We start from the raw sequence: 26,909 nt of genomic DNA, 5'->3' as shown, positions 1-26,909 counted from the left end.
ATGCAATGATTTTAGTGGGACATGGCTTGTCTTCAAGCCAGGATAGTATGCAGCCTGGAGATGATGAGATCCCCATGAAGACTCGTATAGCGTTTGAAATTAGATTATTGTAGCCAGTGGAGAGAACCAAATGCTTAGTGGTTGTAATATCCTTAACATCAAGCATATTTAAAATTGTTGAGTTCAGAGATGGTCTATTTGTAACAATGAGCTAGGGAAAGTCAAAAGAGAAAATCTTAAGGCCAATCACATTCTAACGGCTCAGTAATGGAAGTTTGGATTTTTTTTGCAAGTCCACAAAGGAAGGAAAAACTAAACAAGGTAAGGAATTATATTTTAAAACCTGTATGGAATCATAAATAATTTCTGAATTGCTACTTTCAACAATCAAACATCCTGAACCCCTCTGACAGTCTCTGCAGGAGAACAAGCCGTAGTCAGTCTTACTGCATTGATATCGACAGATTTATCAGCTTGTCATCAAGTTCTTGAGTAATTGCTGCAAGAGTTAATTGCTTTGTATCTTTATCTATATTTTTGAGGCAGACTTAACTCTTCATGTAAGTTGGTGAAATGCTGGCTGCGCTTCCAGCATCCCTAGTTGAGATGCAGACACAGGTCTCTTTTATTGACAGGCACCATGCCTTGATAGGACGATGTGGTGCCATGATGAAGTTACTGTGTGACTTGCCAATTCCTCTGAACTGTTGGACTGCGTAGCCTCTGTACACTTGGTTCTCTGTTACAGTCAGATTGATTTTGTTTTGAGAAGTCAGCAGTTCCAGCTATTATTGAATAGAAAAATGTATTCCAGTGTTAGAATGTGTCTGCTTTAAATGTTGTGCCAAACTTAATCATACATCTCAAGTCAGAATAATTTTCTCAAAATAATGTTATTTAAAAAAATACACCAAATATTTTCTCTGAAAAGCTCCCTCTATTTGTATATTACTATTAATATACATTTTTACCATTACGATCTGTGTAGTTTTTGAAACCCTTGACAGTATTAAAATTTACATTTATTTATGTAAGAAAGAATTGAATGAGAAAAGGCAGTTTGGCTCACCTAGCCCATAGTATGTCCTGTGGTGGACTATATTCCATTTTTTAAATCTTCTGTAACAAAATCCTGTATTAGTATTTCCATGCACCATGAGGTAATCAGACAGAAACAAAATATTCATCAATCCTTAGAGATCTGCTAATCAATCCTCTGCCACTGGTCCCTACAGGAAACATTCCCTATTTCCTCACATTAAGTTTTTGAATTATATGACATTTAATCATTATGATCCCAAGATCTCTCTCCCCTACTGAATATTTAACCAATAAACAATTGAAGAAATAATTGTCAAAACTCAGCTATACATTCAATACAATATTAGCACTTCAGAGGCATTAATGGAATTGACATATTTGGTGTATAGAACACTGCTAGATACTTTCACAATTCATAGTTGGGTAGGAATAGAAGAGTAACTAGGAAGATTGAACAATTGTGGTCAAAGAGATAACATAGGTAGGAAAAGGACAAACAATTTGGTGGTGATATATTCTGGTGGTCATGGAGTAAGGGTATGGTAGAGGTTTTGAGGGTGCCTGACTGGTGATAGTTTAAAAATAAGATGGTTGAAGTCACAATGGCACGTGTCACAATATTGGGTAGAGGAATATTAGCTGAACAGGACTTTGTATAGAACTCATTATGGACCGGGTTATGACCAAAGCAGAATTTATGTATAGTGTATTGTTTGTTTTTTAAAAAAAATGTTTTTGTTTGTAACTTAAACCCATTCAACTTTGCACTCAGAAATCCTACCCATCATTAACAGCCACAGGACTGAGATTATGTGGTTTAGCATGAATGTAAATGAAATTAGCAGTATCTGGTTTTGTAGAGTAGTTATCAATGGAATAATTTTGATTTTGTTGCATTGCATATATTTCTGGTGTATGGTAAGGTACTGGTTAAATTGATGAATAAGGAGCCAGATTTCTGGAGAAGTTCGAGTTCCATTAAGGCATCTGGGGGAATTTAGATTCAAATAATTAAGTTGGCCTGGAATTTTTCTTTAAAAAAAACCTGGTTATTGTAAGGTTAACCATTAAACTAACAGATTGTTGTAAGAATCTATTTTGCTGATGACTTTTGGGGAAAAAAAATCTGTTGACCGGAGCCAATCTGGCCTGCTTCTGACTCTGGCCCTCATCATGTTGTTGACTCTTAAAGGTGGACAATGAATGCCAGATTGCTGGCATTGGCACCAAATGAACAGAACAAGGTGTTTGTTCCCTTAAAATGTATTATTTTACTGTGTCTATTCTGGTCACTTCTTCATTGAAAACACTAACAAATGTTAGATTTCACCTTAATGGGTGCTGTCCAAATGACTGTACAAATTTGAAAAGCCACTTGTATTACCTTCAAAGAGCATGTGTGCTAGAAAGCTATTAAACGGTGCAGTTCATTCCAACTGGGACCAAACCTTTCTTCACCAGCCTCCTCAGACCTATTGTATACATTCCTGCAGGAGTTACTAGAAAGGAGCATGCGCTCTGTGCGATGTCTTCTTGCTCAGTCCCAAAGGTGCTGAGGCCGTCTCCAACAAGTACCGTAGCTTGTTCTGGGACACGACAACCCTTTCCCCAGTGTCCATTCACTCAGCATAGAGTACGTTCTTAAAGTTTCAGACTAACAGCACCTTGTCATTAAACCATGAAAGGCAAGTTTTGAATGCTTAGGTCTATTATGCTTAAAGCTGAATTAAACCAATTGGGTCATTGATATTTAAAAGTTTTGATTCAAAGTTAAATTAACGTATAGGAACTTCTCCAATTTAGTTTGTGGTGGTGGGGAGGAGGGCACGTACGTTCTGCTCCCTCCTTTGGAAAGCCTGAGGTACATCCTTCAGGAGCAGTAGTGTTTCTATTCATGGATTTGTCCAGAAGAAACAAACTCTCACTAGCTTTTCATTCTGTTGCAGCAAATGGTGATTGCAGCCCATATTACACTGTGTCCAGCAAGAGGGATGAGATGAACCATGTCATGAGGAATGAGCCAATAGCAACAGCTAGTTTGGAGCCAGTGAATCATTCAGGAAGTCACATCAGAACCTTTCCGTCTTCATCCCGTGGCAGTTCCCATCTGACTCTGCCTCACTCTGACACCAGGTTACTGTCTACCACCATAATATATTCTGTATGTGTTTTAAAAAAAAAGTCTGTATGTGGATGAAGGCCACCAATCTGAGCTGTTAACTTGCATTTCTTTCCTGGCTATCACATCTGCTCTGCTTTTGCAATATGAGTAAAAGGAAGAGCTCGCCTGTGGAGCACTGTGAACTATAATTTGAATCAGGTTTAATATCACTGGCATATGTCATGAAATTTGTTATACTTGTTTAAGACATTTTTCCAGTCCAATCTTACCTGCTCCTCTCCTGAAAGACTCTAACTGCTAAATGTTAGTTACCAAGATGGGATCTGGAACAAACGCAGGAGGATGAAATCAGATCAGAATTAAGCTGTTGATGAGCTGAAAGCTGGAAGGGTTTAAGAGCAGAGTGATCAACACCTGCTCCTAGAAAAACAAAAGGAAACCTGAGTTACGTTTTCTTGGAAATTGGCCTTCCTCAGTCTTCCAACTGCAAGGAACTGTACATTTTGGGCAAATATTGGGTAAATCCTCCAACTTAATTATTTCCAGAATACTTTACCAAAGAATAGCCAAATAAACATATTTGTGTGATTATTCAAGTGTTTCAATGAAGTTGCTCCCCAGTGAGCCACCTGGTGTGCAATTAACAATCAGCAAGTACCATATATGTCATTATTTTATTAGATTCAAGAAGCCTTTATGTGTGAGCCTGGACAGCAAGTGCTCTTGTGCTGTTTAATCACAAATGGTTTAATATCTGTTTCCTGTCCTGATTTGTTTTGCATGTAGACTGGTGGATTTGCCCACAATTGGAATCTGTCCAAGAGACAGAAGCCTCTCTGATTTTTACTTCTAAGCCCAGATGCAAGGAGATTAATTGCAGTTGACCCTTCCCGCAATGCCCAGGCAGAGTCCACTAACCCAGTGCAGAATACAATTTTGATTCATTTTCAGATTAGCAGCATCTGCAGTTTTTGATTTTGAACTGTGAATTGTATTTGGGGATTGCCTGATTTGTAAGGCTCATTTATATACTAAGTCTTTGGGGGAAATCTTGCATTTTCCTTGAAACATAGTTGTTAGCCAAAATAGCTTCAGAAGACCACTTCAAAAGACTATGAAAATCAAACAGTGTAACAGTAATTATTTCATAAATGGATTCTGGACCATTATTTTGTTCTGATTACTCGGATAAAGAGCAATTTAATTGCTACACCATGTTTTGTTTTAATTTTTTAGTTAGTTTTGTAGAGTGTTAAGGGACCCTTTGTAGAATGCATGTCTATCAAAGATGCAAATTTGAGAATCCCTATATTGTCTTTGCCATTAATTTTTGCGGATGTTCCCACATTTAAAGAATTTGAAATACTGTATGAAGCAATAAGAAGAGAGAAATTGATATATCTTTATATTCAATTGTTTTAAATTGGTGTCTCAACAAGTTTATGCTTGTTTTTCAGATCACTTGCTCCTCAAACTTCCATGTCTCCCAGCACCCTACGTTTGGATGAAAATCTCCCAAGCCTGCACATCAAACAGGAATGGCCGCAATTCCTTTCTGAGAGCGAAGGGCTTTCCAGTCATTCTGAAATCGGGGTTGCCAGCAGCCTGTCATCAGAAGCTGAGCCATTGAACAGCAGCATCTCTGGTTTCTATTCATCTTATTTCTTCAGCAATGATAGCAGCTCTTCACTGGGTTTTATGTCAAGTGCCGGCCCTCGTCAAGTGAGCAAGCTACAACTGGGCAATGTCAAGAAACGATCAGTTTCAGCGTCACCACTTTCAACTGATGGGCTCGACATCACCGCCATCATTCGCACCTCTCCGACATCACTTATTGCTTGTGTCAATGGGATGAGGAGCACATCCACCAGTCTTCTTTCTCAGTCTGGAGGAAGCGGTCACGTCGGGTCACGGAAGAACGGCAGTGCGCAGTCCTGCTCTATGCTAGGCAGCCAGTGTAACTCAGCTCCTCCAGCATCGTCCCTGTCCGCATTCCCAACGCGCAGTGGTGAGCAAGAGGATAACGAAAGTGATCATGTTCCTTTGCAGCAAGTGGAGGAAAACATGGACCTAAGTCTGGCCACGGGAAACATGGTTGTTCAACATGGAGTGATTGATGGTTGCAATAAAATTAACTTTTTCAAGCATGAGCCCATTGATGACTATTCACATGATATAAAACTGTTTCAGCACCACCATGGTCCTCCTCCTCCATACCATTCCCAGCAGCATTTTGGTCAATCCCATGGGACTATAACTCACTTACACAGGCAACTGCCCAATGGACAGATTCAACTTGAAGATGCTCACGAGCTGGTCAAGAACTTTGGGAAGCAGGTATGTCGATGGATAGACTGCAGTGCTGTCTATGACCAGCAAGAGGAGCTGGTGAGGCACATCGAGAAAATGCACATTGACCAGCGTAAAGGAGAAGACTTTACTTGTTTCTGGGCTGGGTGTGTGAGGCGCTACAGGCCCTTTAATGCTCGTTACAAGCTCCTGATACACATGAGGGTTCATTCAGGAGAAAAGCCCAATAAGTGCATGGTAAGTTGCTGTTGTTATGAATCTAACAAAATGCAACAGTACACAGTGAATTATATTTGCTGTTGGTTGACCTCTTGATATTGCCCATTGTCAATGGGAGTAGGCCTTTAAATGTCCTTAAACTTGTAATGTGAAAACTCAGCAGTTTAAAAATATATTTTGTCCCTTTGAAAATGTATTGTTTTGAGGGAACACTTTGATAATTGAGGAGGATGAAGATTTAGTAATTCCCTAAAGTCTGATGTCGGTAGTGCTGCTGGAGTTTTTGAAGAAACTTGGATGATTAATCAAGAAGTGTAACTCACGCTACAGAAGATTACTGGCTTCAGTGTTTTTCTCCTGCTCTGCAAACATTGTGAGCACATAAGACTTTTACTGTATTTGCATAACTTGATTGGTGGACTGTTTTGATCAAAATTCATAACTTGAACCTAAAAGTCCTTCCCTTCAATTAGACCTCAGTAGGAGGCTTCTGAACATCCCTTTAATATGTGTTATAGATGCTGGAATAGTATCTATTTTCCCTTGCATTCTCTTGGAGGCATTAACCATCTTGAGTATCAAGTCCTAACCCCTATTTGGTTCTGTTTGAATAACAGCCATGGGGGAAGCACAAGTAGCTGTATACAGTTTATTGACTTGAATGGCATTTTCTACATAGTGAAATTTCATTGTAGCTGTGTTGTGTTTTTGGGTCTTTTTTGGTGTTCAGTATTCATTTTATTTTACCTAAGTTCTGGACTTTGAGACATTTGACTACTGTTTAAATTTCTGCGCTAAATGGCTTTGGCTTAATCCAGTGCTACTGTTTTGATCAATATTGCATCACCCATATTATTTTGGTAAACTTTTAAATGCCAGATGAGGTGAATGGTTTGGTTCCAAATAATTCAGATTTATTTGTAGTTTGTTTGTTGGTTAGAGATCTGCTAGTTAGTTTTTATGAGTGGCATGTGATGTTTTGGAAGGTTTGGTCACACATGCTATGGGTTTGAACTCTACGACCAGTATCCTTGTTTCATTACAATAAACTAAGGAAGTTGATATATGGAGTAGCACACTGTACAAGAAATTTTTTGGATCAAATGTACGTTAGTGGATCTTAGATTGGGTATTTGGAAGTGGGAATCAGACTGAAAACTAGGGGTTGTTTGCCAGTGTGTGTATAACATTTATGGGAATGTGTACAGGTTGAAAGGGTAGAATTGAGGTGGTCTTTAATGCCATGAAAGAATAGTTTGCCAAGAATTACCATTCCGTCTCAAGGAAGATTTAATAGAAGAGGAATAAATTTCAGGAAAATGACTTTAAAATGATTTATAATGCAACATTATGTTGACTGTTTGCAAGAACGTATGGCTGTATCATAGCTGTGTCAGCTGGATGCCTCCCCAGATATATTTAATATCAAGTAAGAGCAGTTTAGAGAGCTGGGATATATATTGCCTCTTCACCACAAAGGGGAAGTCACTATCAAAACAAAGGGAATGATTAGCTCAACTGATGAAATTCCATCTCTTTAATCTGTTGATTAAATAATATCAAGCTTCACAATAATTACCTCAAAGGTTTTAAAGTCAGAGTTAGCTTAAATCAATGTTTTTCTTGGAAGTTTGATTTAATGATATTTTACATGAAACCAGAATTAAATAAAATTACAATAACATTCAGATTAGGTATAAAACATGACAGGATATTACAAGAAATAGGATAAATTATGTGGTTTCCTTTCAAACATTCACTGTCCCTCAAGCCAATTAGGAGGGAAAAAGCAGCAAATTTAATGTTATGTGACTGAAAATCAGTCTAATTTCTTTTCTGTTTTCAGAAGCTGGGAGAAAAAGATAATCCATACAAAAACTAATAGTTTCTAAGAAGCCGATTGTTACTTTGGCCAAGGGCCTGTTCCCAATATCAGATGCTGGCTAAATGTGAAGCAGCTGTTTTATGAGAGAATTCTACTGAACTTGGAGAGGGTTTAACTCACGATTATTTTTTGGAAATAGTTTCAGAATGAATAATAAAGGGATTAAATATGTTTCTAAAAGTCATTGGAATTTTTCATTCTAATGTCTCATTAGTTTCCTGTGAGCAAATAGTTTAGATTCCAGGTTGGAATTCAAGTTGTGCTGTACCAGGTAACAAACACAGTCATGGCAACGGATGCTAGTCTCTGGAAGAATATGTTTCACTTTGCAATTCTAATTTCCCTCTGTTTTATCTGCCCTCCTAAAAGCAATTGCCCTGTTGCTAGGGTACAGTTCTGCAGACACTGGCAGCTACTGTTACCTTGCCAAAGTAGCCATTCTTTATATGCAAGTCGAGACTGCAAGTGTCGGTAAACTATGTACTTTATCCAGATGCTCTTTTCAAATCTTGCCTCCAGCAATATAAATTCATAAAGAAATACTTAATATTATTAATGAAAACCTTCCTTAAAAAGAGATCAGCTCAGTCTGGGAGTAGTGGCTCTAATATTGCTCTGACATAAGCTCAATCAGCAATGACTAAGGAATAAACCTATGACCATTGTTTCTTTTTACTTACCCCCAAGAAATTTTTTGAGTTAATTTGTTGCTTGAATGATCTATGCATAGAAAGCAACTTTAGCCTTGCAGCAAGAATCAGGGTAACTCTAGACGGTTGGCATTTTTTTAAGGAGCATCCAACTCCTCGCCTTCACTTGTGGCTCAGTCACTAAGCCTGGTGAAACCATTTTTAATGACAGGAGAAGGGGCAAAGGCGGGTCACTGGCGCACTAAAACCAGTTGCTTTGGGCAGATGGGGCTCGTCAGCAATGTTTGGAAACTCATCTAGGGGAAGGAAAACTCGGAACTCAAATTTCTGGTGACTTACTGGCTGGCAACTGCTGTGACGCCGCTGGTATACCTGTCTCTGCGGTGATGCCGCTGGTATACCTGTCTCTGCCGTGACGCCGCTGGTGTACCCGTCTCTGCCGTGATGCCGCTGGTATACCCGTCTCTGCCGTGACGTCGCTGGTGTACCCGTCTCTGCGGTGACACCGCTGGTATACCTGTCTCTATGGTGACAACGCTGGTATACCCGTCTCTATGGTGACAATGCTGGTATACCCGTCTCTACGGTGACAACGCTGGTATACCTGTCTCTGCCGTGATGCTGCTGGTATACCTGTCTCTACGGTGACAACGCTGGTATACCTGTCTCTACTGTGACGCCGCTGGTATACCTGTCTCTACGGTGACAACGCTGGTATACCTGTCTCTGCCGAGATACCGCTGGTATACCTGTCTCTCCGGTGACAACGCTGGTATACCTGTCTCTGCCGTGACACCGCTGGTATACCTGTCTCTGCCGTGATGCCGCTGGTATACCTGTCTCTACGGTGACAACGCTGGTATACCCGTCTCTGCCGTGACGCCGCTGGTATACCCGTCTCTCCGGTGACAACGCTGGTATACCTGTCTCTCCGGTGACAACGCTGGTATACCTGTCTCTACGGTGACAACGCTGGTATACCCGTCTCTCCGGTGACAACGCTGGTATACCTGTCTCTGCCGAGATACTGCTGGTATACCTGTCTCTCCGGTGACAACGCTGGTATACCCGTCTCTCCGGTGACAACGCTGGTATACCCGTCTCTCCGGTGACAACGCTGGTATACCTGTCTCTCCGGTGACAACGCTGGTATACCCGTCTCTACGGTGACAATGCTGGTATACCCGTCTCTGCCGTGACACCGCTGGTATACCTGTCTCTCCGGTGACAACGCTGGTATACCTGTCTCTATGGTGACAATGCTGGTATACCCGTCTCTGCCGTGAAGCTGCTGGTATACCTGTCTCTGCGGTGACAATGCTGGTATACCCGTCTCTGCCGTGACACCGCTGGTATACCTGTCTCTATGGTGACAACGCTGGTATACCCGTCTCTATGGTGACAATGCTGGTATACCCGTCTCTGCCGTGAAGCTGCTGGTATACCTGTCTCTACTGTGACGCTGCTGGTATACCTGTCTCCGCCGTGACACCGCTGGTATACCCGTCTCTGCCGTGACACCGCTGGTATACCCGTCTCTGCCGTGACGCCGCTGGTATACCTGTCTCTATGGTGATGCCGCTGGTATACCTGTCTCTATGGTGATGCCGCTGGTATACCTGTCTCTGCCGTGACAACGCTGGTATACCCGTCTCTACGGTGACAACGCTGGTATACCTGTCTCTGCCGTGATGCTGCTGGTATACCTGTCTCTACGGTGACAACGCTGGTATACCTGTCTCTACTGTGACGCCGCTGGTATACCTGTCTCTACGGTGACAACGCTGGTATACCTGTCTCTGCCGAGATACCGCTGGTATACCTGTCTCTCCGGTGACAACGCTGGTATACCTGTCTCTGCCGTGACACCGCTGGTATACCTGTCTCTGCCGTGATGCCGCTGGTATACCTGTCTCTACGGTGACAACGCTGGTATACCCGTCTCTGCCGTGACGCCGCTGGTATACCCGTCTCTCCGGTGACAACGCTGGTATACCTGTCTCTCCGGTGACAACGCTGGTATACCTGTCTCTACGGTGACAACGCTGGTATACCTGTCTCTGCCGTGACACCGCTGGTATACCTGTCTCTCCGGTGACAACGCTGGTATACCTGTCTCTGCCGAGATACTGCTGGTATACCTGTCTCTCCGGTGACAACGCTGGTATACCCGTCTCTCCGGTGACAACGCTGGTATACCTGTCTCTCCGGTGACAACGCTGGTATACCCGTCTCTACGGTGACAATGCTGGTATACCCGTCTCTGCCGTGACACCGCTGGTATACCTGTCTCTCCGGTGACAACGCTGGTATACCTGTCTCTATGGTGACAATGCTGGTATACCTGTCTCTACGGTGACAATGCTGGTATACCCGTCTCTGCCGTGACACCGCTGGTATACCTGTCTCTCCGGTGACAACGCTGGTATACCTGTCTCTGCGGTGACAATGCTGGTATACCCGTCTCTGCCGTGACACCGCTGGTATACCTGTCTCTATGGTGACAACGCTGGTATACCCGTCTCTATGGTGACAATGCTGGTATACCCGTCTCTGCCGTGAAGCTGCTGGTATACCTGTCTCTACTGTGACGCTGCTGGTATACCTGTCTCCGCCGTGACACCGCTGGTATACCCGTCTCTGCCGTGACACCGCTGGTATACCCGTCTCTGCCGTGACGCCGCTGGTATACCTGTCTCTATGGTGATGCCGCTGGTATACCTGTCTCTATGGTGATGCCGCTGGTATACCTGTCTCTGCCGTGACAACGCTGGTGTACCTGTCTCTGCCGTGATGCCGCTGGTATACCCGTCTCTGTCGTGACGTCACTGGTATACCCGTCTCTATGGTGATGCCGCTGGTATACCTGTCTCTGCTGTGACGTCGCTGGTGTACCTGTCTCTATGGTGATGCCGCTGGTGTACCTGTCTCTGCGGTGACGTCGCTGGTGTACCTGTCTCTATGGTGATGCCGCTGGTATACCTGTCTCTGCCGTGACGTCGCTGGTGTACCTGTCTCAGCCGTGACGTCGCTGGTGTACCTGTCTCTACTGTGACACCGCTGGTATACCTGTCTCTGCCGTGATGCCGCTGGTATACCTGTCTCTCCGGTGACAACGCTGGTATACCTGTCTCTGCCGTGACACCGCTGGTATACCTGTCTCTACTGTGACGCCGCTGGTATACCTGTCTCTACTGTGACGCCGCTGGTATACCTGTCTCTACTGTGACGCCGCTGGTATACCTGTCTCTCCGGTGACAACGCTGGTATACCTGTCTCTACGGTGACAACGCTGGTATACCCGTCTCTACGGTGACAACGCTGGTATACCTGTCTCTACTGTGACGCCGCTGGTATACCCGTCTCTACGGTGACAACGCTGGTATACCCGTCTCTACGGTGACAACGCTGGTATACCTGTCTCTACTGTGACGCCGCTGGTATACCTCTCTTTACCGTGACGCCGCTAGTGTACCCGACTCTGCCGTGATGCCGCTGGTATACCTGTCTCTGCCGTGACGTCGCTGGTGTACCTGTCTCTACTGCTCCTGTGTATCCATCGGCTGCAAGGAGACAGGGACTTGGCCTTGACACGACATGGGAAGCTGACTTACCGGTTATAAGTCAGTACACTCAATTGACATAGAGCGTGGCGCCAGGGGTTGTTTTTGACTGTGGGAGAGATTCTTGGATCTCACTGAATAACGACTGCCCACCTTAGGATGCTGACCCGCCACTGTCTGCTTTCCTCGTTGGGAGCAGAGGGATGAGGAGTTATCCGGACTGCAGACTGGAAACACTGCACCAGGCAAGACAATACAATGAATGAAACCAGCTTTAAAACTGGGACGCTGGAATGTGTGGACAATGGTGACTGACCTCTCTGATAACCTTACAAGACATCAGTGATGTCAGGAAGCAGCTATAATAAACAAGCTTAAAAGACTTCATATGGGCATAGCCACCCTCTAGGAGATGTGTCTAGACTACACCTTTCTCTGGCAAGGGAAGGGCCTTGGTGAGCCCAGGGAGCATGGAGTAGGCTTTTCAGTGAGGAAGTTATTGTTGAAGTTGTTGCAACTAGATGGCAATGGGTCTGAGCAACCACTTACTCTTCACCTCAACACCACTGAAGGTCAATTTACTCTTGTCAATGTGTACACTCTCATGCTGTGCTCTACATCTGAGTCAAAGGATGAGTTTTATGAGAATCTTGCACCCACCATCAGGAATACCCCCAGCAAAGAACATATTGTTCTCCTGGTAATGCACCCAAAAAGCTGGGGGAGCTCAGAAGGCCAGGCAGCAGCTGTGGAAAAGAATAAATGGTTGGTCTTTTGGGTGAAGACCCTTCATCAGGCACCAGCTGGACTTCATTCTGGTCAGACACTCCTTTGGCACCGTGCTATTCATGCATCCCTACCATAGTGCTGACTACAACACAGACCACTCGCTGGTGTGATGCAAGACCATACTACAGCCAGTCAAAGAAATTCTATTGTGCTAAACAAGAAGGGATCCCTTGCATTGATGTCAGCAAGATGTCTCACCCAGATCTGCTGGAGCAGTTTGTTCAGTCCTTTGAGAAAGAATGGAGTGCTTAGCAGCTTGGAAGCTCTGTCATTGAGAAACAGGAACTTATGCAGAATACCATCTACAGCAGAACCTTAGCTATCTTTGGAAAGAGCACATTGAAAACAAATGGCTGGTTTGAAGGCAAATCCAATCAGATGAAGTCAAATGTGCCCTCTCTAGCTGAATGTGTTCACCAACTGAGAGGAACCTACAGATCCTCAGGACTGCTAGAAGTAAAGTTCATCGTTCTGCCAGACATTGTGCCAATGAGTCCTGGATGCAGCTCAGTGAAGATATCCAGATCACAGCACTGGCAGGCAACAAGAAAGCCCTCGATCCCTCTCAGAGCAAGATGGCATCGTTTAAATCAATTAATGGGTAACTAATCACAGTCGGGTAAACAGTGGAGAGATGGATAGAACACTAAGATTGAACACTGTCACCACTTCAGCCTGGACGCCATTGAGTGCCTACTGACGATGGAAGAACTGGATGCAGACCCAAGCCTAGAGGAGCTCAGCAAGGCCATTGGTAGCTTGGCCTCGGGGAAGGTACCAGACAGTGATGAGATTTCTCCAGACCTCATCAAGCACTGCATGACTACTCTCTACCCCTGCTGCGTGAAGTCCTCTGCCAGTGCTGGCTGGAAAGAGTTGTGCCACAGGATATGAGAGATGATCTTTTCCCTCTACAAAAGCAAAGGTGAGAGAAGTGATTAATAACTACAGGGGCAACTCTCTCTTGAATATTGATGGCAAGATCAAGTCTTCAGAAGATAGCTCAATGTATCTACCTGGAGTTACAGAGTGGCTTCTGTCCTGGAAGGTCATCTGTGGACTTGCAACATAAGTCTGGAAATAAAGTCTGGTAAGGTAGATGATATTTGTAACATTCTGGCAAACCAAAGGTGGTGATGAATCAGCATATAGGAGGGGGATTGAAAATCTGACTGAGTGGTGCCATAACAACAACCTTTTAATGCCAGCAAGACCAAAGAGCTGATTATTGAGTTCAGGACCAGGAGACTGGAGGTCTATGAGCCACTCCTCATCAGAGGATCAGAGGGTCAGCAGCTTTAAATTCCTCAGTGTTGTCATTTTAGAGGATCTGTGCTTGGCACAGCACATAAGTGCAAATACGAAGAAAGCATGGCAGTGCTTCTACTTCTTTATTAGTTTGTCAAGATTCGGCATGACATCTCAGACTTTATAGACGTGTGGTGGAGAGTATATTGACTGGCTGCATCAATGCCTGGTATGGAAATATCAATGCTCTTGAACAGAAAATCCTACAAGGAGTAGTGGATACAGTCCAGTCCCTCATGGGTAAAGCCCTCCCCACCGTTGAACATATCTACATGGAGTGTTGTTGTAGGAAAGCAGCATCCATCATCGAGGACCCTCACCACACAGGTCATGCTCTCTTCTTACTGCAGTGAGCAGGAAGGAGGTTCAGGAGCCTCAAGACTCACATGACACCCAACAATTCCCTTGGAAAGTGTTGTACAATCTTTTAATATCAGCTGAGATGGAAGACGATACCCGTCTTACTGTCTTATCTGAAAAATGGGATCTGCAATGATGCTGTGCTCCCACAATATCTTAACAAGAAATGACAAGACACTTGTATTAAATTTATCTAACATTGGAGAAAATCCATTTATTTCAAATTAACTGATAACTTCATTAGCAGGTTAATGATTTGATAGATTGCAAACTTTGATTATTATGTTAATTTTTACTTTCCAAGAAAAATGGTAGTGACTTGCTGGACACAATAAAAAAGAAAGTATTTGGCTCAAAATGAGAATTTGTTGGAGGCAGCTTTAGTGCTATTGGAAACATGGGAGTTCCTAATATCACTTGATTTCAGAAGACCTTGTGAAAATGAAGATGGTCTAGCACAAACTGATGTACTGGGAATTTCCTGCAGCCTTCTGTTTTCTTTTTATTTTTTTTAAACTAATATTTGTTTTACTATTGTCACATGTACTGAGGTACAGTGAAAAAACTTTATTTTGCATGCCATCTGTACAGATCATTCCAAAGCACAAGTATATTGAAGTAGCACCAAGCAAAAGGCTTTTACAGAGAAAGTACAGTGCAAGTAGACACATAAGATGCAGGGCCAAATCAAGGTTAGTTGGGAGAACAAGAGTTCATTTTTATCATACAAGAGATCCATTCAGGGATAGAAAGTTGTTCCTGAAGTAGGATAGAAGCTGTCCTTGAGCTGGGTGGCATGTGTTCTCAAGCTTTTGTATCTTGTTGTCCTGATTTCATAACATTTTTGGACATAGAACTATGCTGTTTCTCTCTAACTGACCTCAGTGATCTATCTGCCAGATGCCCTAATTTTACAGCTTATCCCTAGAGCAACCCTAACTTCAAACTATATTCTCTTTCTCCTAATCATCCCATCCCTATCTTTCTTGCACAGAATGGTACAGGTGGCACGATAACACTTTACAGCACCAGTGTTCAGGTTTCAATTCCCCTACTGTTGGTAAGGAGTTTATTCGTTCTCTCCATGACTGCATGGGTTTCCTCCTGGTGCTCCAGTTTCCTCCCACCTTCCCAAGTTGTCTGGATTAGTAAGCTGTGGACATGCGACGTTAGCGTCGGAAGCTTGACAACATTTGCAGGATGCCATCAGCAGGTGGACTAATGTTCTGAGTTGCTTCTATTTCAATGCAAGAAGATAAAGCCAATAGACTAAGAGCATGGATCAGTAACTGGAATTATGACATTGTAGCCATTAGTGAGACTTGGCTGCAGGAGGGGCAGCAATGGCAGCTTAATGCTCTGGGGTTTCATTGTTTTAGGCATGATAGAGGTGGAAGTATCATGAGGGAAATGTGGTATTACTCATCAGCGAAAATGTTGGAGCAGTCCTCCGACAAGACAGACTAGAAGGTTGCCTACTGAAGGTATATGTGTGGAACTGAGAAATAAAAAGGGGTTATTGCCAGGTGCACTGAGAGACCATGTTAGGGATCTGGAGCTGTAACTCGATGACCTACAGCTTATTAGGGAGAGTGAACAAGAGAGTTAGTCACCCCGAGGTTGTGAGAGTTAGATAAGTGGGTGACAGTCAGGGAAATGAAGGAAAGAGCTCAGATAGTAGAGAGTATCCCTGTGGTCATCCCCCTTCAGTAATCGTTATCTCATTTTGGATGCGGTTGAGGGGGTGACCCGACAGAGGATGACTGTGGCGATCAGGTCTCTGGCACTGAACCTGGTTCCATGGTGCAGAAGGGAAAGAGGAAGATGAGGAATGTGCTAGTCATAGGGGATTCCATAGTGAGGGGACCAGACAGGAGGTTCTGTCATCCTGATAGAGATACCCACATGGTGTGTTGCTTCTCAGGTGCCAGGGTACGGGATGTCTTGATCAGGTGCAGAGTGTTCTGAAGGGAGAGGGTGAACAGCCAGAAATCTTGGTACACGTTGATACCAATGACATAGGTAGAAAAAGGGAGGAGGTCCTGAAGAGAGAATTCAGCGAGTTAGGTAGGAAGCTAAAAGGCAGGACCTCTAGGGTAGTAATAGACAATAGGTGCAGAAGTAGACCGTTCAGCCCTTCGAGCCTGCACCGCCATTCTGAGACCATGGCTGATCATCTACTATCAATACCCGGTTCCTGCCTTGTCCCCATATCCCTTGATTCCCCTATCCATAAGATACCTACCTAGCTCCTTCTTGAAAGCATCCAGAGAATTGGCTTCCACTGCCTTCCGAGGCAGTGCATTCCAGACCCCCCACAACTCTCTGGGAGAAGAAGTTTTTCCTTAACTCTGTCCTAAATGACCTACCCCTTATTCTTAAACCATGCCCTCTGGTACTGGACTGTCCCAGCATCTGGAACATATATCTCAGGGAATGGAAATATAAGGTATGGTCATGCACTTTGGTAGAAGGAATAAAGGCATTGACTATTTTCTGAACAGGGAGAAAATTCAGAAATCAGAGGTGCAAAGGAACTTGGGAGTCCTTATGCAGGATTTCCTAAAGGTTAGCTTGCAGGTTGAGTTAGTAAGGAAGTCAAATGCAATGTTAGCATTCATTTCGAGAGGACTAAAATATAAAAGTAAGGATGTAATGCAGAACTTCATAAGGCATTTGTCAGATCACATGTGGAGTATTGAGCTGTTCTGGGCCCCATATCTAAGAAAAGATGTACTGGCATTAGAGAGGGTCCAGAAGAGGTCCATGAGAATGATTCTGGGAATTAAGTAGTTAACATATGAGGAGCATTTGATGGTTCTGTGCCTGTACTCACTGGATTTTTGAAAAATGATGGGGAATCTCTTTGAAACCTGTGGAATATTGAAAGGCCTAGATAGAGTGGATGTGGAGAAGAAGTTTCCTTAAGTTGGGGAATCTCAGACCAGAATAAAAGGATGTCCATTTAAAACAGTGATGAGGAGGAATTTGTTTAGCTGGAGGTGGTGAATCTGTGGAATTTGTTGTCACAGTGGACCGTGGAGGGCAAGTCATTAGGTATATTTAAGGTAGAGATTGATAGGTTCTTGATTGGTTAGGGCATCAAAGGTAACAATGAGAAGGCAGGATTGACAGGGATAATAGTCTGTCTTGTCTCAGCACTGCTCCGCCATTTTACCTGAGGAGTAATACCTCCTCTCCCTCATTAATACTTCCACGTTTATCATGCCTAAAATGTACAGTGAAGAGTATCCTGACTGGCTGCATCATGACATGGTATGGAAACACCAATGCCCAAAAACAGAACAGCCTATGGAAAGTGTTGGATGCAACCCAGTCCCTCACAGGAAAAGCTTTCGCTCACATCTACAAGCGGCACTGCCACAAGAAAGCATCATCCATCTTCAAGAACCCCCACCATCCAGGCTACCAGACTATGCTCTCTTCTTACTGCTGCTGTCGCGAAGGAGCTGCAGAAGCCTTAGGCCCCACACCATTAGGTTCAGATACAGTGATTACCCTTCAACCATCAGACAATTGAACTAGAATGAGTAACTTCACTCACCTCAACACTGAACTGATCACTGAACACACTGAACACTGATCTGGACTCAATTTCAAGGACTCCACAACTCATGTTTTCGGTATTATTTATTTACACCACTGTCTGCAGGGAATGCCCATATTCTCCCCGTGAATGTATGGGTTTTCTCTGGGTGCTCTGGTTTCCTCGCACAGACCAAAGATGTATCAGTTGGTGATTTAATTAGTCATTGTAAATCATCCCATGATTAAGTTACGGTTAGGATGGAGGTCGCTGGGTCACACTGCTCAAAGGATGGAGGGGCTATTCTGCACTGTATCACAATAAATAAATAAATAAATAAATAAATAAACAAACAAACAAACAAACAAAAAATAAATTTGTTATTTTTCTTGCATTTACAGATTGTCTTTTGTGCAATGGTTGGTTGTTTGTCAGTCTGTGTGTAGTTTTTCATTGATTCCATTGTATTTCTTTGTTCTACCATGAATGCTGGCAAGAAAATGAATCTCAGGGTAGTATATGGTGAAATTACATAGTTGGTTAATAAATTTACTTTGAATTTTGAACTTTGAAGTAGTAAATTGGATTCAACATTGGCTGAATGGCAGAAGCCAGAGAGGGGTAGTAGATGGTTGCCCGTCGGACTGGAGGCTTGCGGACTAGTGGTGTGTTGTAGGGATCGGTGCTGGGTCCGTTGTTGTTTGTTATCTATTTTGTGTTTCTTCATCCCCCTCCCCCCCAACTTTTAACTCTGCTGCTCATCTTTTTCTCTTCAGTCCTGCTGAAGGGTTTCGGCCCGAAATGTTGGCTGTACTATTTTCCATAGATGCTGCCTGGTCTGTTCAGTTTCTCTAGCATTTTCTGTGTGTTGCTCGAATTTCCAGCATCTGCAGATTTTCTGTTGTTTGTGATTGGCTCAGATAATGTTGATTTGAATAGTTATTCCAATTTTTAAAAATATATTTGACAGATGTTATTTATGTAGATTGTTATAAAAACCGCTCACAGTTTACAGCACTGAATGCAGCTATTTTCTGTCTGTGTTGAGTCTTTTCTAGACCCGGGACATGTTTTACTATTAGGTTCCTTTCATTAAAATATTCAGCCACTCTTTAACACAAAAAATATGCTATAGATTTGTATTAATTAAGGCAAAACCATTTTGCTAAAAAATTCTTCATTTAAAAGAACTCTTCTGATTGGTAACCTACCTGTTTATCTGTTGTTGGTACGCCATTCAAAGAAAGTGTTGATTATAAACAATCAAAAGTATATAATATCAACGCCACTATAATTATCTTGCATATCTGCCTTGTATTCGTTACAATGCTGGAAACAGTCCAACATCTCAGATTTTCCTTTTAAGTTTATCCTTTAGGATCTTAGGAAAGGGAGTTTACTGTATAGTCTCTGAGGCCTGACCTCGAGTTCACTGAGACTGTGGTTGAACTGTAGTTTAATTCCATGGCACAGATGTTGGAGAACACTGTTAAACAGAATACCATTTAGATGGAATAAATACTTTTGATACTCGGTGGAACTCAAGGCTTTGGGGTGTCGGTCCGAGACATAAGCCATTTTGACTTCCCTTGCCTGCACATCAGGAGGTTTCAGAACTCCTCGGACCAAACAGACCTTGGGAGTATCAGCATCAGAGGAATTGGCATGTAGGGTGGGATTGTTTACTGAAGGAAGGCACAAGAATTTCTCCAAGGAAATCGAGGTGGAAGATTTGTGATTGTGAGACAGCATTATGTTAGGGGACCGTTGCATGAATGAGCCTTCAGGAGTCACAGATTAAGAGCAGAACTGAAAATGGTGTGTTACGGTAAAGAAGGGGATTGGCATCTCATGGAATGAAATGTGGTTTGGCCTAAGGGAAAGGGAATGTGGTGGTTTGTGATCAGCATCTGAGGGAGGGTGCGTTGGGGAACTCAGGGTGTGAATGGGAATTGTAATGGTGATGTGGAGAGGGAGTAGGTATGATGGAGTTGGTTTTGGGTGAGGTCATGTTTGGATGCAAAGTAGAGGAGTTTATTTTGTACAGTACACCAGTCCTTTGTAATAATATCTGGTTGTTCTGGAAAGGACAACCAGTAGCCAAATAATAACAGCCGACAAGGAGATGGCAGATGAACTGAGAATCTTGTATTAGTTGTCACTGTGGGAGACACCAGCAGTGTGCCAGGTGTTGAAGGTTGTGAGAGAAGAAAAGTGAGTGCGGTTACTATTACAAGGGAGAAGGTGCTCAAAAAGCTGGAAGATCTAAAGGTGCATAAGTCACCTGGACCAGATAAACTGCATCTTAGGGTTCTGAAAGAGGTAGCGGTAGATATTTTGGAGACATTGGTAATGATCTTTCGAGAATCATTAAACTCTGGCGAGATTCTGGAGGACTGGAAAATTGCACTCTTTAAGAAAGAAGGAAGGCAGCAAAAAAGCAATTACAATCTAGTTAGCCTCACCTTGGTGGTTGGAAAGATGTTGGAGTCATTTGTTAAGGATGGGGTTATGGAGTACTTGTAGAGACAGGACAAGATAGGACAAAGTCAGCATGGTTTCCTTACAAACCTGTTGGAATTGTTTGAGGATAGATAAAGGGGATGTAGTAGATGTTGTATATTTGGACTTTCAGAAGGCCTTTGACAAGGTGCCACACATGAGGTTGCTTACCAAGTTAAGAGCCTGTGGTATTACAGGAGAGTTACTGGCATGGTAAGAACATTGCCTGATTGGTAGGAGGCAGTGAGAGGGAATTAAAAGGATCCTTTTCTGGTTAGTTGCCAGTGACTAGTTGTGTTCCACAGGGGTGTATGCTGTATATTAAAAGATTTAGATGATGGAATAGAAGGCTTTTTTGCCAAGTTTGCAGATGATAAAAAGATTGGTGAAGGGGCAGATAGTGTTGAGGAAACAGGAAGGCTCCAGAGGGACTCCTACAGATTAGGAGAATGGGCAAGAAAGTGGCAAATGAAATACAACGTTGGAAAATACACATCCGTGCACTTTGGTAGAAGAAATAAATGTGCAGACTACTTTCTAAATGGGGAGCAAAATCCAAAAATCTGAGATGCAAAGGGAGATGGGAGTCCTGGTCCTTGAGAGTCAGTGGCGTGGAAGGGTAACTCAATGTTAGCATTCATTTCAAGAGGTCTAGAATGTAGGAGCAGGGATTTGATGCTGAGGCTTTATAAGGCACTGGTGAGACCTCACCCTGAGAATTGTGAATAATTTTGGTCTCCTTACTTAAGAAAAGATGTGCTGGCATTGGGGAGGCTTCAGAGGAGGTTCACAAGGATGATTCTTGAAATGAAAGGGTTATCATATGAGGGATGTTTGATGGCTCTGGGCCTGTACTCGCTAGAATTTAGAAGGATGAGGGGGTTCTCATTGAAACATTTTGGATGTTGAAAGGCCTAGACAGAGTAGATGTGAAAAGGATGTTTCTCATGATGGGGGAGTCTCGGACAAGAGGGCACAGCCTCAGGATAGAGGGGTGTTCATTTAAAACAGATGTGGAGAAATTTCTTTAGCCAGAGGATGGTGAATTTGTAGAGTTTGTTGCCACAGGCAGCTGTGGAGGCCAAGTCGCTGGGTGTATTTAAGGCGGAGATTGGTAGGTTCTTGATTGGCCACTGCATCAAAGGTTATGGGGAGAAGGCCAGGGAGTGGGGTTAAGGAGGGAAAAAATAGGGATCGGCCATGATTGAATGGCAGAGCAGACTCGATGGGTCAAATGGCCTAATTCTGTTCCTATGTCTTATCGTCTAATGATTGTTCCCTAAATCCACAAGATTCAATTAACTGTGCAACATTACAAGAAAACTGCTGTATGTAAAATGACATATTTGAAGTATGCCAATTGTTCAGAGCAATCATGATTGGAAGTATTCATTAGAATTTCTGCTCAATGTTAAAAATTACAAAAAATTTGTAACCGCCATTCAGTCAGTTACTGAACCATATTGGGCCCAATTGTGCAAGGAAGAAGGTCCAATGGAATCAGATCTGTCAGCACCTGGTACACATATGTGTGTCATAATCAGATGTGAAATTAATTGTTAAACCACTATAAGCTATTAGATATCTACTCAATTGGTAAATTTATATTTAAATCAGAAAAACTGCAAAATTGCATTTCTTAAGAGCATTTCTAATGATAATCCAATTGTCAGCACAAAAGAATGCTCTTTATCAACTACAGCTCAGCCAGTATTCCGCTCTAGTCTAATCCATAAGCTCCAAGATCTTGGTCCTAATACTTCCTTGACAATTGGATCCATGATTTCCTCACTTTAGACCCCAGTCCATTTGGATTGGCAACAACATCTTCTCCACAATCTCAGGTGCACCACAAGGCTGTATGCGTAGCCCTCTGTTCTACTCACTTTACACTTATGATTTGTGTGGCCAAGTACATCTCCAATGCCACATTCAGGTTTGCTGATGACACCACTGTCATTGGCCGAATCAAGGTGGTGATGTACCAGCTTATAGGAGAGAGATTGAAAATCTGGCTGAGTGGTGCCACAGTAACAACCTCTTACTCAAAGTCAGCAAGACCAAGGAGCTGATTATTGACTTCAGGAGGAGGAAACCACAGGTCCATGAGCCAGTCCTCATTAGAGAATTAGATGTGGAGAGGGTCAGTAGCTTCAAATTCCAGAGTATTATTATCTCAAGGGACCTGTCTTATGCTCAGTATGTGTGCACTTAAGAAGAAAGCATCAACACCTCTACTTCCTTAGGAGTTTGTGAAGATTCAGCATTACATCCGAAACTTTGACAACTTCTATAGAAGTGTAGTAGAGAGTATATTGACTGACTGCATCACAGTCTGGTATCGAAACACCAATATCCTTGAATGGAAAATTTTACACAAAGTAATGGCTTAGTCCATCATGGATAAAGCCCATCTACTGAGCACATCTACACAAAATATTGTTGCAGGAAAGCAGGAAATCAGAGATCCACACTACCCAGATCATGCTCTCTTCTCACTGCTGCCATCAGGAAGAAGGTACAGAAGGTACAGTCCTCACACTCCTAGCTTCAGGAACAGTAATTACCCCTCAACCATCAGGGTCTTGAGCCAAAGGGCATAACTTCACTTCAACTTCACTACCTCATCACTGAACTGTTCCCACAATCTATGGGCTCATTTTCAAGGACCCTTCATCTCATGTTCTCGATATTTATTGCTGATTTATTTATTATTGTTCTTTTTTCTTCTTTTTCTATCCCCGTGGTTTGTTGTCCTTTGCATATTGATTGAATGCCCAAGTTGGTGCAGTCCTTCACTTATTCTATTTTGATTATTATTCTGTTATGGATTTATTGAATATGTCCTCAAGAAAATGAATCTCGGGGTTGTATACAGTGACGTGTAAGTTTGTACTTTGATAATAAATTTACTTTGAGCTTTGAAAGCAAGGTCTTGCTTGTAGGGGTGTTGCTCTTTCTTTTGTCACTTAGCCCACATATTGATCTGTATCCCAATTCTGACCAAGACTGTAGCAAAATTATACCCAGACTAATAATGTGATTTCCCCCAATGCCTCATCTGTCATCTGTTAGGAATATCAAATATGTAATGGTGGAATATATCAGATGGTGCTAGGTTTGAAGAGTACATTTAGTTTCTCAGCAACCTCATCAAATTGGACACCTGATACATTTCATAGTCCAAGCTAGTCTGCCAATGTCATGTAATTTTTGCAGCTCAACTCTATTAATAAAATCAATTTACTTCTCCCTTCAGATTATTTCCCTGTTTCCTAAAGCTCTACAGTGTTGTTCACCTTAAATGTCCAATGCTACAAGTAAATACTAAGCACTTATTGCATTTTATTGTATTTTCTAGGGTTTCCAAAATATTTTATTTGTATGATTTCTGCAACCTCGACTTGAATTTCCTTTCTGCAAGCACTGATCTTATTTTAGTTTTTACTAGGTTTGCCAATTTATCAAGTCACCTGGTCTTACCTTCTGAACCTGGGGCATTCACACATCCGATCCTTATTGCCAGTGTGGTGTATTGTGAATTTTTGTGATTTGGTCTCTAGAAATCGGTAGCACTATCACCCGTTTGATCAGATCAAGGTGGAGCTTCAATTGAATGTAGCCTTTATTTGTGGCCATCAGTTTACAAATGAATGCAAGCAATTTAAAATGATATACCTGTGTGATGCAAACTCTGAGGACAGGGCTTTCTGTTAAGCACTAACAGGCATACACCATTCTCCAAATAATTTCCCAAGTTTGAGCAAACAAATTACTTCAAAGAAGGGAATGTGACATAAAGTCTGTTTGGTAAAGTGCTTTTCACATCTGTCTCCAGATATTCTGAAGCACCTCACACTTGAGGTGTTTATTGTTAATAGAAAAGTGATAACCAGAACAGTTAACTCACAGAGAATAGATGTCGACAAATATCACTGAGATAATGACCAAGTTATCTCTCTTGGTGATGTTGATTGAAGGACGAATGTTGATTATCACCTTGGGATAATGCTCCTGCTCTTTGTTGTTGACTGACAGAACATCTCAAGTTTTAGTTTAAATTCTTGTCTATCTGACGGCACATCCAAGAATGGGACAGTGGAGTATTACCAAGATTTTGTGCTCATATCTCTGGAAGGTGACTTAAACTCATATAAATCATCTTTAAATTGTAATTAACAGATAATTTTAATACTAGATATTGATAATAATTTGAGAATATGCTGTTCAAAAGTAAAGAACAATTTGTGCCGAGGAACAATGGAAAGCACATAATTAAATTTTTATATGTGTGTATATGCTGGAGTGTTCAGTAGACTCTGCTGTTCTTTTAGTATTATACATTTATTGGATTTATCATGGTCTATCAGTATTTTTATCATTTGCTGTAATGCCATCTTACTCTTTATGTATTGCTTACTACTATTCAGAATTCCTATGTCAATAATCAGGCACATGAAAATTTTCTGGGAAAAGGACCTTTGAAGCCAAGTGCAGTCAAAGAGCACTGACTGAATCCAAACATTGCACAATGTCTTACTGAGTGCTCCGATGGAAGCAATTGTGTTCAAAGTTTAACATATTCAACTATAACAGTGTATATTGCTGACTTTGAACATTGGAGTTTATTTTTCTTTGCTGGTAGTTTGCACCGTATACCTGGTCTCTTCCATCACTGGCATCATTAAATTCATAGGAGCCGATACTGGCATGGTGTATATGTCCTCCACTCTCCTCCCTTGTCCAATTATGTCTCTTCTCTCTACTCACCTCCACATTGTTTCCCCCTTCTCTCACCTCACACTTCAAACCTGAGACATGGCATCAGTTGAAATTGGGCCTTGACCTCATAACGAATTATTGGATTAACTACTGCCAGCTTTTTCACCTCTGTCATCAGCTCATTAATTTGAAGGAAGTGAAAATCAGGACACTTTGTCTTGCTGGTAAATCTTTGTAAAACGGCATGTGGTTGGCATATGGCAATGGCAGGCAGCAAAGAAAAGAAGTCCTTGTGACGTTTATGTACATATTGCTTGATAAGTGTTGCAATGAGCTACTTAGGATATTAGTACACTGGATCAGTGCACCAAAACAGCTATCCAGAATTTGTACATAATTCAATTTACATCATGAACCCTTATAGGTCAGCCAAATTGAAAAAAGGCATTGCAAATGTGTTTTTAAAGAGAGCCAATAGTTAACACCAGAATCATGGGGCAATCAGGGAAGTCACACAATATTCTTTCTTTTATGTGCCCATATTTACCAGAAGCAAAAGTATTTTCCTGTACTTGATGCCTGAAAAGGTTTATTTTTGTTCAGTATTAAAATATAAGATGTGAGCAAGAGCTTGGAGCTTCCCAGAGATTATACTGTATCTCGTAGTACTTGGGACCCTGAATTCAAACCCTGCCTTGACTGAGTAACGATTTGATTTTCACTGGGAAAGCGTTACTTATTTCTGGTAGGCCATTAAGTACAACATTAAATAAAAACTCTATTTTTCCAGCTCAAAAGGGATGATAATCTGTAGGCATAGTTGTAGCTCACATGATGCCTGCCAATCTGGACTTCAATTAATATTTGTGGTTACATAGCTATCCTTTGGAGTAACCAATTGAAATCTAACACATCATTGTATTTGCTGTTACAATGTTTGATTAATGCTTTTTGTCAGTGATTTTGATTGCAATTCTTCCTAGAGACATTCATAATAGTTCAGCCATATGTAATTTATTATTTTATTTACTGCGGAGCTATTTAAATCTCTCAGAGTACTTGTATATGAAAAAGTCTCACTGCTCTTTTGGTAGTTAGAACAGCTGATTAACAAAATTAGCAATTCTAAAAATTGCATGTGTGCATAAGATTGCATATATTTATCCATTCAATGACAGCAGTTAAATTCTTTTAAATAAGCCCCTGTCTAAAGCATAGAAATAAGTGTGTGAATTTTGCTCAGAGTTATGTTTCTATAGCTGAAGAAAAATTGGGCTGGTCTTATTGTAAGCACTTTTCTTTCCCACACATGGAAGCAAAAATCTACCCTTGGATCACTATACTTGAGCTATTCCATAAGGGATCTGCTACTACATGAATAAACCTTTCCAAACATAAAACAAATGTTTTATTAGACCGTGGCATGTTTAGTGCCACGTTTAGTGGCATGTTTAGTGGCATATTTATTAGACCGTTGCGGCAGTGCATTGTGCATATTTTGGGGTCCCCTTTGACCAGAGGTGAAGTGGAGAGCAAAAAATGAAGCTGATGGAGCTTGGCATTACGTAATGCTCCCCGCTCTCAGTCTGATCCAGATTCTTCAAACATAACAAGTTTCACTCTCAGAAAGGAAGGAAAGCAAAAGTTGTTCATTATTCAGTGGAGATTATAGACTTCTCCTTCTGTCTGCATGAGATTTGGTGTGTGTTGATGGGCTCCCTTACTTATCTATATTTACAGAATTTGATTTCTCTCTGCATCAGGTCTCTTCTAATAACTAACAGAATGAATACAGGCACTTCACAGTTTACGACAGTGTTCTGTTGCTGAGAACTGTTTGTAATGCAAACTATTTGTAAGGAAATGAACAGAAACAGAGTATGGAAGAGGA

The 26,909-nt window shown here is 42.1% G+C and overlaps 1 protein-coding gene across 9 annotated transcripts in view; it reads left to right on the top strand.

Annotated features, from left to right (window-relative positions):
* The window catches only part of LOC132402058 (zinc finger protein GLIS3-like), a 371,909-nt gene that overhangs the window by 152,498 nt on the left and 192,502 nt on the right, over window positions 1-26,909 (top strand). For 8 of the 9 annotated variants that reach the window (XM_059984584.1, XM_059984585.1, XM_059984583.1 and 5 more), the window contains exons 2-3: window positions 2,988-3,174; window positions 4,621-5,710. In XM_059984584.1, the coding sequence (XP_059840567.1) occupies window positions 3,038-3,174; window positions 4,621-5,710 (1,227 nt within the window). In that variant the 5' untranslated portion in view covers window positions 2,988-3,037. The remainder of the gene's footprint in view (window positions 1-2,987; window positions 3,175-4,620; window positions 5,711-26,909) is intronic. The other variant, XM_059984586.1, reaches the window with a different exon arrangement.

This window comes from Hypanus sabinus, chromosome 11 (genome assembly GCF_030144855.1).
Source record: "Hypanus sabinus isolate sHypSab1 chromosome 11, sHypSab1.hap1, whole genome shotgun sequence".
NCBI classification, from domain to species: domain Eukaryota; kingdom Metazoa; phylum Chordata; class Chondrichthyes; order Myliobatiformes; family Dasyatidae; genus Hypanus; species Hypanus sabinus.
This window is presented reverse-complemented; position numbering and strand designations above follow the sequence as displayed.